This window comes from Branchiostoma lanceolatum, chromosome 9 (assembly GCF_035083965.1).
Source record: "Branchiostoma lanceolatum isolate klBraLanc5 chromosome 9, klBraLanc5.hap2, whole genome shotgun sequence".
NCBI lineage: Eukaryota > Metazoa > Chordata > Leptocardii > Amphioxiformes > Branchiostomatidae > Branchiostoma > Branchiostoma lanceolatum.
In genome coordinates, this window is record NC_089730.1 from 9,373,196 (window position 1) to 9,387,634 (window position 14,439).

Below are 14,439 nucleotides of genomic sequence, written 5' to 3' on the forward strand. Positions count from 1 at the left end.
CAACCCGTGTGTTGAGTCGGTAGAACTTCACTCAAAGTCGGCCCATCGTCATCATCGGGCAACGTGTAACGTTACATTATTCATGGGAAGTTAGCTGGATGCCGTAGCAATGGTAATACTACTATGTCCATGTGTTCCTTGTTGTGTTAGGAGCAAACTTTGAGGAAAATATCGTCCTCAGTCCACTATCACACGCAGCATTTAGACAAAAAAGTGTTCCTCACAAACCTTTGTCGTCTACTTGACAACAGGATTCTGGTTAACAATATGGCGGCGGGAAAATACACGTGCCGTAGGTTGTAGCAACAGAGAGGAGTTTTGATGATTGATCACACTTAGAATCCAGTTGCAGGTTAGCAAAAGAGATTGTAATAAGTTGTCTTGTAAATAATTGTGTTTAGCAGGAAGCGGATGTGACATTTTTCTTATAAACCAGCCGACAACCATGTTGTGTAATTCTCCCACGAAGCCCTCAGACTGTGACAATAAGGGGCGGAGAGTTTTTGACGTAGCCAACTTCTAATGCATGGTTATCGAAGCTTTTCAGACAGTGTTCTGAATACGTTAGTCTGTCAAGTGTGCATTTCTAGCGGTATTACTGATGTTGCATCTAGCACATATCCCTAAATACCCCGTTTTCGAAAAATCCCGAATTTAAGTACCCCGCGAATTTATGTTACCCAACGTTACGTTTCTTTAATTTCCTAATTGATCAGAAAGCAAAAAAGCTGCCGAAACGAAGCATTTTTGTCGCAAAATCGTCATAAATACAATGGGACAAAAAAAACGCAGTGTGTTTTCTATCATAGCGCGTTTGCTGATTTTGAAGGAGCTCCATCACTATGACTTTGGTCTATTCCATGACAACCCTTTCGGACGTCCCCTGTTGGCCCTCCTGTATAGGCAGTTTCAGCTCCTCTTCTTCGTTGTTCTCAGCTTTTTCCTGGGCATTTTCTGCGGAAACAAGAACGTATACTTAGGTATAGCATATATATATATATATGTCAGTTGAAAGTTGTGGTATTTGAAGACAACGATTTGATATCAAGTTTACAGTGTTGTAGTTACCTCTGATCTTGTATGAGATGTAGACGGTGGCAAGAACAATAACAACACAAGCCAGGATGGACCCCAACACGATAAGGGTCACAGTGCCTCCGTCCAGACCTTGAACTGAAACAACAATTTTTTTTAAAAATCAATGGAAAATATGCACTTCAAACTTAATGACTACAGTAAACAAGCTTTAGACATGGCGCTAATGTACACACTCTTAAAGTATTCGATGTATGTAAAAAGACACAATGGACATTTTTAATAAATAGGCGAGATTGAATTACACCCACCGCCTGTTCCGACGGCACCCATGGTTGTTTGATTTGGAATTGGAGTTGTTTGCCCGGCGGCGGGGGTGGTGGAGCCTACACGTACAAAAGAAAGAAATGAACGTTTAGCTGATCATTGTACTTTAACCAGTGGCACACAATCTCTCACTGACAGGGGATTGGGCCTCTCTAGGGAACTGACTAATGGAAGGGATGCTAAAATGAGCTAGTAGAAGCTTGATATGTTATTGGGACGTCACGGCGCTACTAGTATAATTGTCCAGATCCAACACTTTTTTGTTTGCAAACATGAAAGAGTTCAAAACTCACGTTAAGCGTATACCGGAACTATGACCCCGTTCACACTCATTTTTTTCAATCGCGATTGAAGTATAATCGCGATTGAATCGATCCGATCGCGATTGATTTTTTCAGTGTGAACGCTCCCAATCGCGATTGGAACGATCCAAAACGATCCAATCGCGATTGGATTGTAACTACCTCCGGAGGTAGTTTGATTGGATTAATCGCGATCGGATCCAATCCAATCCTATCAAATTTTGAGTGTGAACACAACTACGATTCATTCCATCGCGATCGGCGGAGATTTCGGGTGGTTCCGGGGGTGGGAGGTCATACATGCGGGTACGTGGGGTCATAGTTCGCATCGCGCGGGAAAACAAACCCAATCCGCACGTCAGATCGCTCTTTTACAACAACAACAACTTTTCATCGTCAACAATGCCCAAGAAGAAGAATAAAACTCCGTCAGTAACTTCAGCTGGTGGCAGATGACCAGGGTCCTCATCGCAATCTGGGGGAGAGAGGAGGTGAAGGCCAAACTGGGGAAATGTCACCGAAAGAGGGACATTTACCGCACCAAGTGACAATGTCTAGCGGAAAAATAGACACAAAACAAGGACAACAAGGACAACAACAACATTTACCAGATGATCGCCGATAGCATGCTTCAATCGTGCTACAATCGCGATCGGATCACGGCGTACTTTAATCCACTTGGCGAAAAGCAGTGTGAACGCAAAAGTTCCTTTGCGTTCAATCGCGATCGGATCGAACAATCGCGATTATACTTCAATCGCGATTGAAAAAAATGAGTGTGAACGGGGTCTATGTCTAGCGGAAAAATAGACACAAAACAAGGACAACAAGGACAACAACAACATTTACCAGATGATCGCCGATAGCATGCTTCAATCGTGCTTCAATCGCGATCGGATCACGGCGTACTTTAATCCACTTGGCGAAAAGCAGTGTGAACGCAAAACGGTTTCTTTGCGTTCAATCGCGATCGGATCGAACAACCGCGATTATACTTCAATCGCGATTGAAAAAAATGAGTGTGAACGGGGTCAATGTTCGACAACAGTAAACCTTGTCGTGTTATCCTATCAAGAGGGCTATATACATCTGAAAAATGACTTGTAATCCCAAACGGATAAAAATCAATACCACAAAGCTAAGGTGACAATATGTTCTAGCCTCGAGGCTATGAATATTTCAGATGAAAATCTACAAACCCTTGAAGCCAGACATATCGCTCTATAATGTTATCGCCCAGGTGATTATGAGCCGTCTGTCAAGATGATAAAATCTCCCGCTTTTCACCTTTCATGAAAGCATAGTCTTTTTACGCGTCCTGTTGGGGGCCACCTGTCCACACCAATGGTCATGGTCGTTAGCCTCTACCAGGCTCCATAGGCTGCTGGAAAAAATACAAGAAAATGGCCAAATAGACAGATAACATGCAAGAGGGTAGGTTGACCTAGAAACTAGAAGTACATTGTAGCTCGTAAAATGTACTCCCTGGCCGGCTGACACCCAGGCTTCCTCTTGCATGTTATCTCTCTACTATAGTATTTGGCCAATTTCTACTATTTTCACAGCTTCCTATGGGGCCTGGTGGAGGCTAGCGACCGTGGGCCGACCAGCTCGACTCCTCCTGATTGACAACTACATGTATCTAACATGTACGAAGAACAAAAAAAGGAATCATGAAGGCTATCTGTAAAGGGGTAGGTCTTCAATGTGCGGCCATTTTGTCTGTCACGGTCAACAACTTGCGAATATCGATATATCAATATCTTCGAACCAGTAAAATTATCCGGCCACTTACCTGGACAGGCGTTATTCTGGCACATCTCCATGGCTGGATAGTCGTAACATATACTGCATAACGGACAGTCCTGGTTGATCGGGTCCCACACACGGCCAGGCGGGCACGTGTACGTTACCTCCCGAGGAGACCTCGTGGGCGCGGCGCTCACTCCCAACCACGGGGTCAGGAAGCACAGGTGGACGATCACGAAGACCATGACAGGGAGAACGCGCAGTGTGTATGTCGAGAAATATGTTTCCACACGCGTGCAGGGGCTGGTCCTGTCGTTTCTCTGGTTTTGAAGTGAAAAACAGGTCTGTTTGCACAGCGAAGTTTCCCTGGCAACCACTGTCGGTATTTGATTCGCAAATCTCAGTTTTGTAGGATGGGCGTTAGTTTGCTTTCAGCAGGCCCTTTCACACACGCTGTGTTCACGTGGTCGCTGGCGGCCACCTGCGAGAAACCATGAATGGGAGTGAGAGCCTTGGAATGTTTAAAGTTTATTCAGGGGTAGATAAGTTATAAATTAGGTTTAAAAGATCACGTCTTTCATCAGCAATTACATGCATGGGTACAAAGATCTATTCAGGGCATTTACTCATCGGTAATATAGTTTGTCTTTCTTAGTTCAACTTCATTAGCGCCAACCAGAAAGGTAGAAATGACACACGCATATTTTGACACCCCTTTGACACAATGGATCGCCCCAACGTGCACCTGAGTAAGGGGATTCCCCGGCACTCCTTCAAGTGACGTAAGAGAGGTGCGGCCTATAAATGGCGACCATATGGCTTTTCACTGTTTCTCGTGTTGGGAAATCTTTTCATATTCTTAGCTTGCCGGGCCACAATTTTCTTATCACTCGCTAATGATGCCCGATTCTCACGATCTTTGACTTTATGGCTTCGATTGTGCACCTGCTACCGTGGGAAACGACCACCTGTCTGCATGTATATGTAACCTTTATACCCCACGCCATGCGTCGGTAAACAAACCCGAGATTGTTTGCATAATCTGTGTAGAGGTACGCATGGGCTGTGAAAAGATAACATCTCTGTGCTGTTACCCTAACCGGTGATTAAGCCTCTATCAACACCTCTTTATCCTAAGTACTGTATGGTGCTTCATCAGGAAGTATTCATCGGCTGTAATGAGGTTTAAAATGTAATCTTATTTGGCGGTCGGTAACATTAGCCATGTTTAATTGTAGGTAGAATCCATGCAACCCGTCAGGCTATACGCCGGCGTGGCTCGTTTTGATTGGACGGACGATGCATCGCGTGACTGCAGCCCCCTTTATCAGTGACCTTTAAGTTAGTTGAAGGAGAAAATCATTTGGAGACAATCTACTAGTACTACGTTCAAATGTATAATGATCCGTCCCCGTCAACAACTGATTTGGAGCATTTTGATAAGTTTCACCCGGCCCTCCGCCTTTCCCATGTACGCATCGAGCCGCTGGAATGTTGACCTTTAGCTAATCTTTTGTGCTCTAATATCTGGTATTTCTGACATGTCTATATGCGCACTCCTAACTTAATTCAAAATCAGCCCGAAAGACGATTGTCAAGAGAATATTTTAATCTAACAAATGCTGAACTCATGATGTTTTGAAAAAAGGAAAAGATCAAAAATGTGCGGTGAGTCAAATGTGCTGCAATGTTTATTTTGGATTCCTGGCAAAAGAGGATAAAAACCAACTGCAATTAATCAACTGCAACATACGTTAGTGGAAACAATCTTAAGGTAGCCAAAATGTGCCCTCAGCGACCTGTGGTATGTTAATTTGTCACATATTAAGCCAAACTATGTTTGATACTTATTACATTCTGTTCGCTGCTCGCCGTCTTTAATTGTTTTGAACTTTTACTTTTCCCCGAGTTTCACACGTCTGCCTAGGAACAGGGCACCGCAAAAACTGAAAAAAGAACACTACATACCCCGTCCCCGACAAAAGTACGTGACACAAGACAGGTATTGTTGATTTCCATATTCCATAACCGTCATTGTTTGCATATTTAGTCATATATATGCATACTTGTAGGGCTAATATTGCAGAAAAGGTAAATACATTTTTGAATTTTGCATGGAAGCAAACGCAATACAAAACAGTTGGGGTGGGGAATTCCATTACGTCAAAAATCGAGACATGCTGCCCAAGTCGGACCTTTGTATTGTTGTCTATACGGCCGGGAATTTTCCATTCCGTCAAACTCTACATCTATTTCCGAACTATTTTGGCTTATAAGGTCAGTGGACCTCAATCTTTAGGACGTCATTTGTCCATCGTTGAATTTGTACATCTGTGTTTATGCTCTCTAGAGATACTGGCATGTACTGTGATAGTAGATCTACAATGTGCAGCCTTGCTCAGAACAAAGTTCTAAAAGCGTATATGCGTTCAAAGCTCTTCCTACGTTTCTACATCGTCCATGTAAATTCTATACACCCCACATTATAGCCTCTGGGTGTCAGAGTCCTCTCCTGGGTCAGTATTAGCGACTTGCACAGGCCGTGTCGTCACATCTGAAACAAATAAACATGTGGTCACTCCAAAACCTCAGCCGCCATGATCAGTTGCTGTCGTTGTTTACATGTCAGCAATGAAATAGCTGTGTAGGACACAAATGTTACAGAATTCAGATTTATATGACCCACATAACAGGAAGTCACATCGGACTGATTCGGACAATACATGTGACCTCACTTGATCGATATCCAGAGTCTCGGTAAAGACTTAATTGTGTATGAAGTGTTACTTTATTCACAGCTGTAGCTAGTAAATACATGTGGCATATGAAATTATTTTACCTCTGTCCCTCCAGCACCTACGGTACACTAGGAACAAGACAGCCGCCATCACTACCACACAGGACACCACTATACCCACCACAGCTGCAGTCGGAAGGGTTCCTGAACGACAAAACCACACTGTCTCATCTACATATGAAAAATACACATCTTACTGTTAGCGCTACCCCCTTACTGCCGAACAAAATTACACACAGATATATTGGTGGGAGAAGCGCACTTAGCGTTGTAGAAAACAGGCATCTAGTTGATTTAATCGGCGGAAGTGGTCGAGACATTGTAAACAAAAACTATCGTTTTGCGTTGTCCATAATTTGGTCACCAAGGTAAAGTTACGTCACACGTTGGTAAAATATTGTAGCTGTTGCAAAAAAAGGGTAACTCACCATTGCCGAGATTGCCCCCTGGTGTGTCACTGCAAGGAAAATGATCAGATTAGAAAGAACTACAACAGTTGACAAGTAGATTAGCCTGGTTACCATACCACCGGGAGCTTCCCGGTATTTTTACGGTGCTGGGCGCGTTGCCTACCCGATCAGAGCGATTGGCGCACGCTGGGGGCATTTCTACGGTGTTGGCTTCAATTACTAGAACTTCGCTCCTACAATTATGAACATAGAGGAGATACCTTTATTTGAAATTGACCATAAACGTTATAATTTAGAGTTAATCGGATCTAAAAGACTGAAGGTTGTGGGCAAGAAGGAAAGTTTGAGATCAACACGTGGCAAATAACATGCATTACTCTCCAAGCAGAGGTTCGGCTCCGGCTTGTTTTTGACGTGTTTTTAGGCGTTTTTGTCGGCTTTCTATTTTGTCCCGTTTTTTTTTTTTATATCGCCAAGCCAACATAAAGAAAGCGGGACAATTGAAAGCCCTACGAATACGCCTAAAAACACGTCAAAAACAAGCCGGAGCCGAACCTCTGCTTGGAGAGTTACAAGTTTAAGGGACCGGCACGATCAACGGGCACTTACCTGCAAGGTGACTTCTGGCATATCGCGGTCGTCGGAAAATCCTTACATAGACTGCACGGCAGGCAGTCCTCAACAACCTCGTCCCACGCGAATCCAGGTGGACAGCTGTCACTCATGGTGTCTTAAATGGCTTATTCGGGAGAAAAGGCACAGGTCGGTATGGTACACTTTTGTCGCTCCGTACCGTGCAGGAGGCTCAAGCTTGGCTGCTCCCGTTCGCAGGCGCTAGGCGTGGAAGTAATAGTTGAAGGATGGGCGGGCCAGTTTGTGGGGGATATATCAGAGCTTGTTAACATTCCGAGGGCGTGTCCTGATTGGCTAAGGACAGATGGCCGTACGTGCTCTAATGCACGCTTTGACTATTGACGCCCCCGGGCCGGACGTCTTATCGATCTAACCCCTGCCCTCCGGAAACATAAGCGTTTATTTAACCTCCTTGCTTTCAAGCAGAAAACATCCGATAGAAAAATACTTTTGAAGTACAGATCGATGTCTATTGGTCAGATTAAAATCAAGCACGAACGCTACCGGCCTCAAAACCACCGACAGACTTTGAAAGGTGTACGACACCGTACAAAGCATATTTTCTCCCATTGTAGTGATCACAAAATCGAAATTCCTGCCCGGCCCCCTTGCTCTATCGAGGTCCGCGCGTTGAATGGTTGAAACAGCAGTCAGGTATATGGTGTCGGGGGATCCTTCATCAGTTGTTCCGGAATGCAGGTAGATGTGTACTCGTCAAAGAAATTGAATGACGGCTGAACGTATATCGGTTACTAGAGTGAAATAAATACTAGTATGTTCACAGCACTGGTTTATCGCAATGGGCGGTCAGGGGTCAGACCTTTGTGTAAAGTGATTCAAGTCCACACATGTTTTCACCTCATCAGGGGTAATTGTAGGCAGCCATGCGTTGCTTTACACGTGCAGCGGAGTTTGGCAGGACTGGCAACGCAACTTTGTGGCGATTGGTAATCTTACATATCATAAGAAGCATCATGTCACGTATATCTAAAACGCCGATGGACTGGAAAAGAGCTTTAAAATTAGCCCCCAAATCGAACCAACCAAGATTATGAGAGACTCTGAAAAGCCACAGACGTACAAGCAATGGCCTGCAAGACGGTGTTTATTAAAAACTCTCATTATTACCTTCGCGACGAATGGTTTCGTCGAGAAGGTTATTCGACGGTGCTTGTCTGTGTGTCTGTTAGTGAACAGAATAAGTCGAGAACGCCTGGATGGTTTGTTGTCGTAGTTGGTGTGTCGGTGTGTATGTGGCAAATCTCAAGATGATTAGATTTTGGGCGAAGTGTTTTGCATAATTAACGAGAAAAGTGTAAAAATGTGTTCAATTGTATGCTTTACTATGCGTTCTGGTTGCGACGGGGATATTGATACGGGTAGATTGGGGGCAAAGTTGGTCATGAGGGGTCATGAGGGGTCATGAGGCAGGCAGGAAACGTCAGTTACATGTACTGCAGCTGCCAGGGACAAATTGGCTATCAGCCAGCTGTAGGGCAGATACAAGAGATAGGCTTGCCCATATAGGCAGTAATGCTTTAAAGCACTAAAACAAGGGCTCAGAAAAGGATTCACCTTAATTGCAAGCCCCAAAAATTCTTATGCACCAGAAAGCCACATCTGTCTACTTTAGAATCATGCAAAGAAAATAGACAGTTGACCAGCTCGTTCTCTCGTAACAGCTGACAGACGAAAACAATCGTCAACTTTGACCTACTCCCAGCCTGGAAGAGTCCACTCGGAGCATGTGAAACCAAACCACAAAGATATCTCCTTACACCAATTAAAAGACTGAAACATACAAATTTTGACCAAAGTTGGATATACACGGCCTTATATGAGTAAGAACAGTCATTAATGCAGTGCCACAGCATGGGAATACCGAGCATGTCTGTGTGTCTGTTAGTGAACACGATAAGTCGAGAATTCTTGGAAGGATTGTCTTGGTATTTGGTATGTTGGTAGGTCTCGATGAAACCTGAAAATGATTAGATTTTGGGCCCCCTATCGGCTTGTTACGGTACTGAAGCGGAACTTCATGTTATGATATCTCGTGTTGTGGACATGCTATGGAACTGATTTTTGAGTGGTAGATAGTTCGTTGGGCAGAGAGTAAGTGGTATAGGTTTGGGCCCCCTAGCAACTTTTTTGGAACTGCAGGGGTAGGTTTTGCTTCAGACTTTGAAAGGGAATAACTCAAGAAGGGCTTGATGGAAGGTCATGATTTTTTGCATGTACATAGCTTGAGCGATGATGTACATGATTGGATACTTATTATGCAAATCAGTAACTAATTTGCATAATTAATGAGGAAAGTTTATACATTCAATTTCCATGATAGGACTCGCAAACATGTGACATATGTAACTGAGGAAGAGAGAAATATTAATAGATATCAGCTATGCAAATGAGAACCTCATTTACATAATCAATGAGAAAATAATATAACTCGAGATGGGCTTGATGGATGGTCATGATTTTTGGTATGTAGATAGCTTATGTGATGCTTTGTATGATTGGATGATAATTATGCAAATCAGATTATAATTAATGAGGCAATTTTAAAAACCTGCTGTGTTCCATGATATGACTATTCAAATATGTGACATTTGTAACTGAGGAAGAGAGGAATGTCAATAGATAGAAATTATGCAAATGTAGGCCTAATTTGCATAATTCATGAGAAACTACTATCATTCCATACTAGTAAATAACGGCAATTTCATACTTGTTGCATTTAGAAGTTGTGTGAATGTGAACACCATTGAATCAAATTATGCTAATAAGGAGCTTATTTGCATTATTGATGAAAAATGTTAGCATAACCTTCTTTGTTAAGCTCATAATCATAACAAGGAGGTTTGGACAACTTATGTTATTTGGGTGAGGAGGATCAACTGGTATGATTTTTGATTGATGAAAAACACTCCTAATACGTCAGTCATAAAGGTCAAAATCATTTCGCGAAGGTATGAGGTCGTAGAACTCTTGTTATGTATTATGTCCTAAAAAATCAATGATACTCTCTATTGATGTTGAACAACATATTACGCAAGGAAGGGAACAAAACAAGCAAACATCTTAAACTACAACCGAAAATCCCGCTGGTGAGACATCGCTTAGCCCTCGTTTGGCTTTAGACAACCTCTGATGTTTATCTCCGTCAGCTATGCGTGATACGCGGACAGGTAGAATGACATCGCTTGTGTATTCTTACCGTTGAGTCGTTGACCCTTGGGGCCATTTCCGCCTGCATTGTATGCGCCACACCAGTTTCCCGTACGGAAAATCTGCCAAGCAACAAGGTGCTTTGTATCCTTAATGTGAAGGGGCGTGGAAGAAAGATTTGGACAGCAAGAGAGCAGCTATTCGTCGAAGATATTGGCCAGTGAACTATGATAGATTAACCTGGCACAAAAGGCCTGTACTCTTCACTTTTTAGATAAATTGTTCATTTATAAGTTCTTACAATGCCTTCTCAAACTTGACCATATTCGTAAAACAATTAAACGTGAAATTTGTGTATTGAGCATTATGATATTCTGATTGGTACGCAGTCATTGTGTAGACTATACAGTTGCACCAGTTTATGGCAAATGCCCCATCTATCGTCTTTTTGCTAAACTGCATGCAAAATCATTGTACACGCGTTGCATTCAATAGCAAAGGTGTTCAACGGAATTTGTCAATATTTCATGCTTCTTGGCCTTTAACCAAGGAGGTTTACCTCCTTGCTTTAACCAGAGACACAAAACTTTGATCTCAGAAAATATGGTGAATGGAATCCGACTGAGGTCGCTTGTGACCAAATTCACGTTCCTTTTGATCACTGAACTTTGACACTGTATAGGACAAAGAGGGGATCACGTGACTCTTGCTGAGTCAGGTGTTGCAAAATTTTCTCCGGTAAACAGGAGGTCAACAAACCCAGCGATGTGTAGTACATGTAGGCCGTTTTCATCGCCCACACAAAATTTTAGTACCTCATTACCAACAGGCAATGAAATCCTGTGGTCTTGTGCAGAGGAATCTGCGAAGTTTGTTCCGAAATGCAGTGCTACCTGTCTAGATCGTTATGAGTCACAAACTTCACACCGTAAGAGCCAGAAATAGAACAATGAATCAGCTGGACTTTTACGTGTGGGCGAGCTTGCCAAGCGACAGGGATTTCAAACAAAGTTTAGAGAGGAACTTGGAGATTCTTAGCCTACTGAAGCCTTACGAGACAACAGGTGGCTGAGGAACAGTTGAGAGAATGCCCGCAGTATTGTGTCCAGCAGGTCAGGTGTGGGACCAGCTTCCGGGTTCTATTAACTGTGTGAGCTGTAGTACATGTACGGAGTATGGCGAGTCACCGTGGTGCCCACACTGTGAGTATTCTTTGTCGTGACCTTACCCCAAAGTGGCTACATGAATCATACGTTTACTCGTTGGACTCCAGTATGAGTGTATTATGCAGTAACTTTGTTGACTTCACGATAAAACGACGAAATATTTCGGCCGTTGTGACATTTCTGGATCGGATAAGAAGCTATAATGACGATATGGACTTTACAACACAACCAAGGTTAAAAGATTATGAACCGTTTACCGTTTTCTTGTTTGATTCAAACATGCGTATTCAGTATGCTGAATAAATGTATTATGTGTTTGCAGGTTTCCTGGGTACAGACACACCGGCAACACTGAGTAAGTTTAGACTTCACTGAAATGCAACACCTCAGTGTGTGTGTGTGTGTGTGTGTGTGTGTGTGTGTGTGTGTGTGTGTGTGTGTGTGTGTGTGTGTGTGTGTGTGTGTGTGTGTGTGTGTGTGTTTGTGTGTGTGTGTGCGTGTGTATGTATGTGTATACGTGTATATATGTATGTATGTATGTACGTATATATACATGTATGTGTGTATGTGTTTACAACTAAATTTGTCTCTGTGTGTTCCTCAGTGTGTGTGTACGTGTGTGTGTATGTATGTGTGTGCATGTATGTATTTGTGTGTGTGCATGTATGTGTGCGTGTGTCTGTGTGTGTATGTGTGTGTAACGTTGTGTTTTATGTGTGCGTGTGTGTGTGTGTCTGTGTGTGTGTATGTGCGTGCGTGCGTGTGTATATATCGCCATCTCTCCGATTTCTTACCACCTTTGTGATTGTAAATATAAATCTTTGCAGAAGAAAACCTATCCTGGCTATGGGCCGTGGCAGTCCTTATTGTAGCCGTACTGCTCGTGATCGCTGGGATCACCTTTTACTACTGGAGGAAAATCGGACGAAAATATGGTGGTAGGTAAAGTTATGTACATCTTGTTTGTATTTGCGTTGTGTTCCTAATACAGCCTGATAGGTATTGGTCTCGTGTTAATCATTTCCAAGGGAGCCCATCATTACAGCATAGAAAAATGGTTAAAAAAACCTACGTTGTAGATATACGATGGTATTTTTACTGATGACAACATGGTGATAAATGTGTACTTTAACAAATCACACTATTATGTAGGTGTTTTGATGATATATATTAGGTACATTTTTCTCCAAGAGCTAATTAACCCGTAATGGCTGAATATTGAGGCACGGAAACTGTATATTACAGCACCATGACGTTTACTTCATTTGTATATCCTTCAGATAAACGTACAGTTACTGTAAAGGCTGTGAAGGAAACCACAATGGCGGGACGTGTGGGTCCAACCGGTGCTACGTATGTCTAATCAGGTACACTGTGATTCTATTGTATTCCTCTAACACAAAAATGTGGGTAGAAAGATCTTAATTTTTTTCAATTTTGATGCCCTATATTCAACATATATGATGATATTTGAAATATATATGATGATATTCAACATATTGTTGTAATGATTACACTGATATCACTTGAGGAGAATTCTCCAGCAAAAACAGACTGGAATAGATTGCAAAACCTTGCGTACAGTAAGTAACATAGGTAACGTTACGTGTACTGTCGACATGTCGGGAATGGTGGGAGAGACACATTATGTAACGTTACATGAGCTGTTAGGACTGTTCATACATTATGCTGATACATGTATCATGATGTTAAGTAAGCATCTTATGTGTGGAACTTCTGTGTTTCAGACTGGCTCTCTACTAAAGATGGAGGCAGCTAAACTCAGAAGCCAGCATAGGGATACCTGTGCTGCAAACTTGAGGAAGAAAAAAATGAAGAATTGGCAGTAAATATCTTCTGGCCAGAGCAGAGACAGAAGAAGATTCCTTTATAAACGGAACAATAAGAGCTGTGCTGCATATAAGTCTGCCAGTTGTATGATAAAGATCAAATTCCAATATATATATATATCGACGATATCTTTTGTCCCAAGGATACGGTTTATGATATAGATAATTATGCAATCCATTGTGGATATGAAAAAGTTCTGAACGCAAGAAATACATGTCGTCGTCACAATTGCTAAATAGAAAGTAGTGATGATGGCTATATGGTGCGAGAGAAGGGTAAAAATTTGCAGTACCCACGTACGTTCCATGGCAAACATGCATTTTGATATGTGACATTTACTTGTCTTTGTATTCGTTATTTTGAAGTGTGAATATGATAACAATAAAATTTGAGCTGAACTCTTGTCTACCTATCGATATAATGAATAACTTTTATTTGCAAATTCATACCCGTAGGCTAATTTCAAGGGTGCAAACAGTACACAGGGTAACAATGTTAACAACAAGTGTCTATTCTTTCAATCTGACTTATATTTCTACATACAACATTACTGGGGGGTTTGACTTCTTCTTTGTAGGCAGTGGCTGATGAAAAGTCCCACGTTTTTAATGACATAAAGTAAGTAAATTATAATTGCGTCCAAGTGTAAGATCTGCATAGTTAATGATTTCTGTAGTCTGTAGGCATAAACGCAGTCTCTGCAATATTTAGTATGCGGAAAAGTGATAAGTAATTTCTAAAAGTGACCCAGACGTAGAAATCTGACGTACCCTTTCGTTAAGATTTAAGCAGATTCGTGACAAAATGAAATTACAGTTAACAAAAATGGATACACGAAAAAGGAAAGAAAAGATACCGGGCACACCTTATGACTTCCTAAAGAGATGGCATAATCTAAGAATGGTGAGAAGACAAGCAATGGACCGCCACGTGCACTCACACACACACTTCCCTATTTCGTACTGAGTCATAACAGGAGACCACTTCGTTATCCCTTTTCT

At 42.2% G+C, this 14,439-nt stretch overlaps 2 protein-coding genes and 1 long non-coding RNA gene across 3 annotated transcripts; 1 reads left to right on the forward strand and 2 right to left on the reverse strand.

The window, feature by feature from the left end:
• Positions 1–693: 693 nt before the first annotated feature.
• Positions 694–3,944, reverse strand: LOC136442170 (uncharacterized). The gene is made up of 4 exons (XM_066438870.1): positions 3,460–3,944; positions 1,347–1,421; positions 1,069–1,173; positions 694–954 (listed from the first exon to the last, which is right to left on the reverse strand). Exons 1-4 carry the CDS (start codon positions 3,656–3,658, stop codon positions 854–856), a joined length of 480 nt encoding a protein of 159 aa, XP_066294967.1. The 5' UTR covers positions 3,659–3,944; the 3' UTR covers positions 694–853.
• A 1,133-nt stretch (positions 3,945–5,077) lies between these two features.
• On the reverse strand, positions 5,078–7,460 carry LOC136442484 (uncharacterized). Its single transcript, XM_066439360.1, has 4 exons — positions 7,230–7,460; positions 6,639–6,667; positions 6,253–6,354; positions 5,078–5,967 (listed from the first exon to the last, which is right to left on the reverse strand). The coding sequence occupies exons 1-4, from the start codon at positions 7,343–7,345 to the stop codon at positions 5,897–5,899; spliced, it is 318 nt and encodes a 105-aa protein (XP_066295457.1). The 5' UTR covers positions 7,346–7,460; the 3' UTR covers positions 5,078–5,896.
• Positions 7,461–10,993: 3,533 nt separating this feature from the next.
• Positions 10,994–13,442, forward strand: LOC136442560 (uncharacterized). Its single transcript, XR_010757027.1, has 5 exons — positions 10,994–11,623; positions 11,910–11,942; positions 12,415–12,525; positions 12,868–12,954; positions 13,336–13,442. It is a non-coding gene; the product is annotated as an uncharacterized lncRNA (long non-coding RNA).
• The last annotated feature ends 997 nt before the right edge of the window (positions 13,443–14,439 follow it).

Coding starts and splice junctions, on each gene's coding strand:
- LOC136442170 (XM_066438870.1), bottom strand. CDS start 3,658: ATGGTCTTCGTGATCGTCCACCTGTGCTTCCTGACCCCGTGGTTGGGA. Junction 1,422..3,459: donor CCAGAATAACGCCTGTCCAG/GTAAGTGGCCGG, acceptor TTGTACGTGTAG/GCTCCACCACCCCCGCCGCC. Junction 955..1,068: donor CATCTCATACAAGATCAGAG/GTAACTACAACA, acceptor TTGTTTCCGCAG/AAAATGCCCAGGAAAAAGCT.
- LOC136442484 (XM_066439360.1), bottom strand. CDS start 7,345: ATGAGTGACAGCTGTCCACCTGGATTCGCGTGGGACGAGGTTGTTGAG. Junction 6,668..7,229: donor TGCCAGAAGTCACCTTGCAG/GTAAGTGCCCGT, acceptor TTTTCCTTGCAG/TGACACACCAGGGGGCAATC. Junction 6,355..6,638: donor AGGGGGCAATCTCGGCAATG/GTGAGTTACCCT, acceptor TTTGTCGTTCAG/GAACCCTTCCGACTGCAGCT.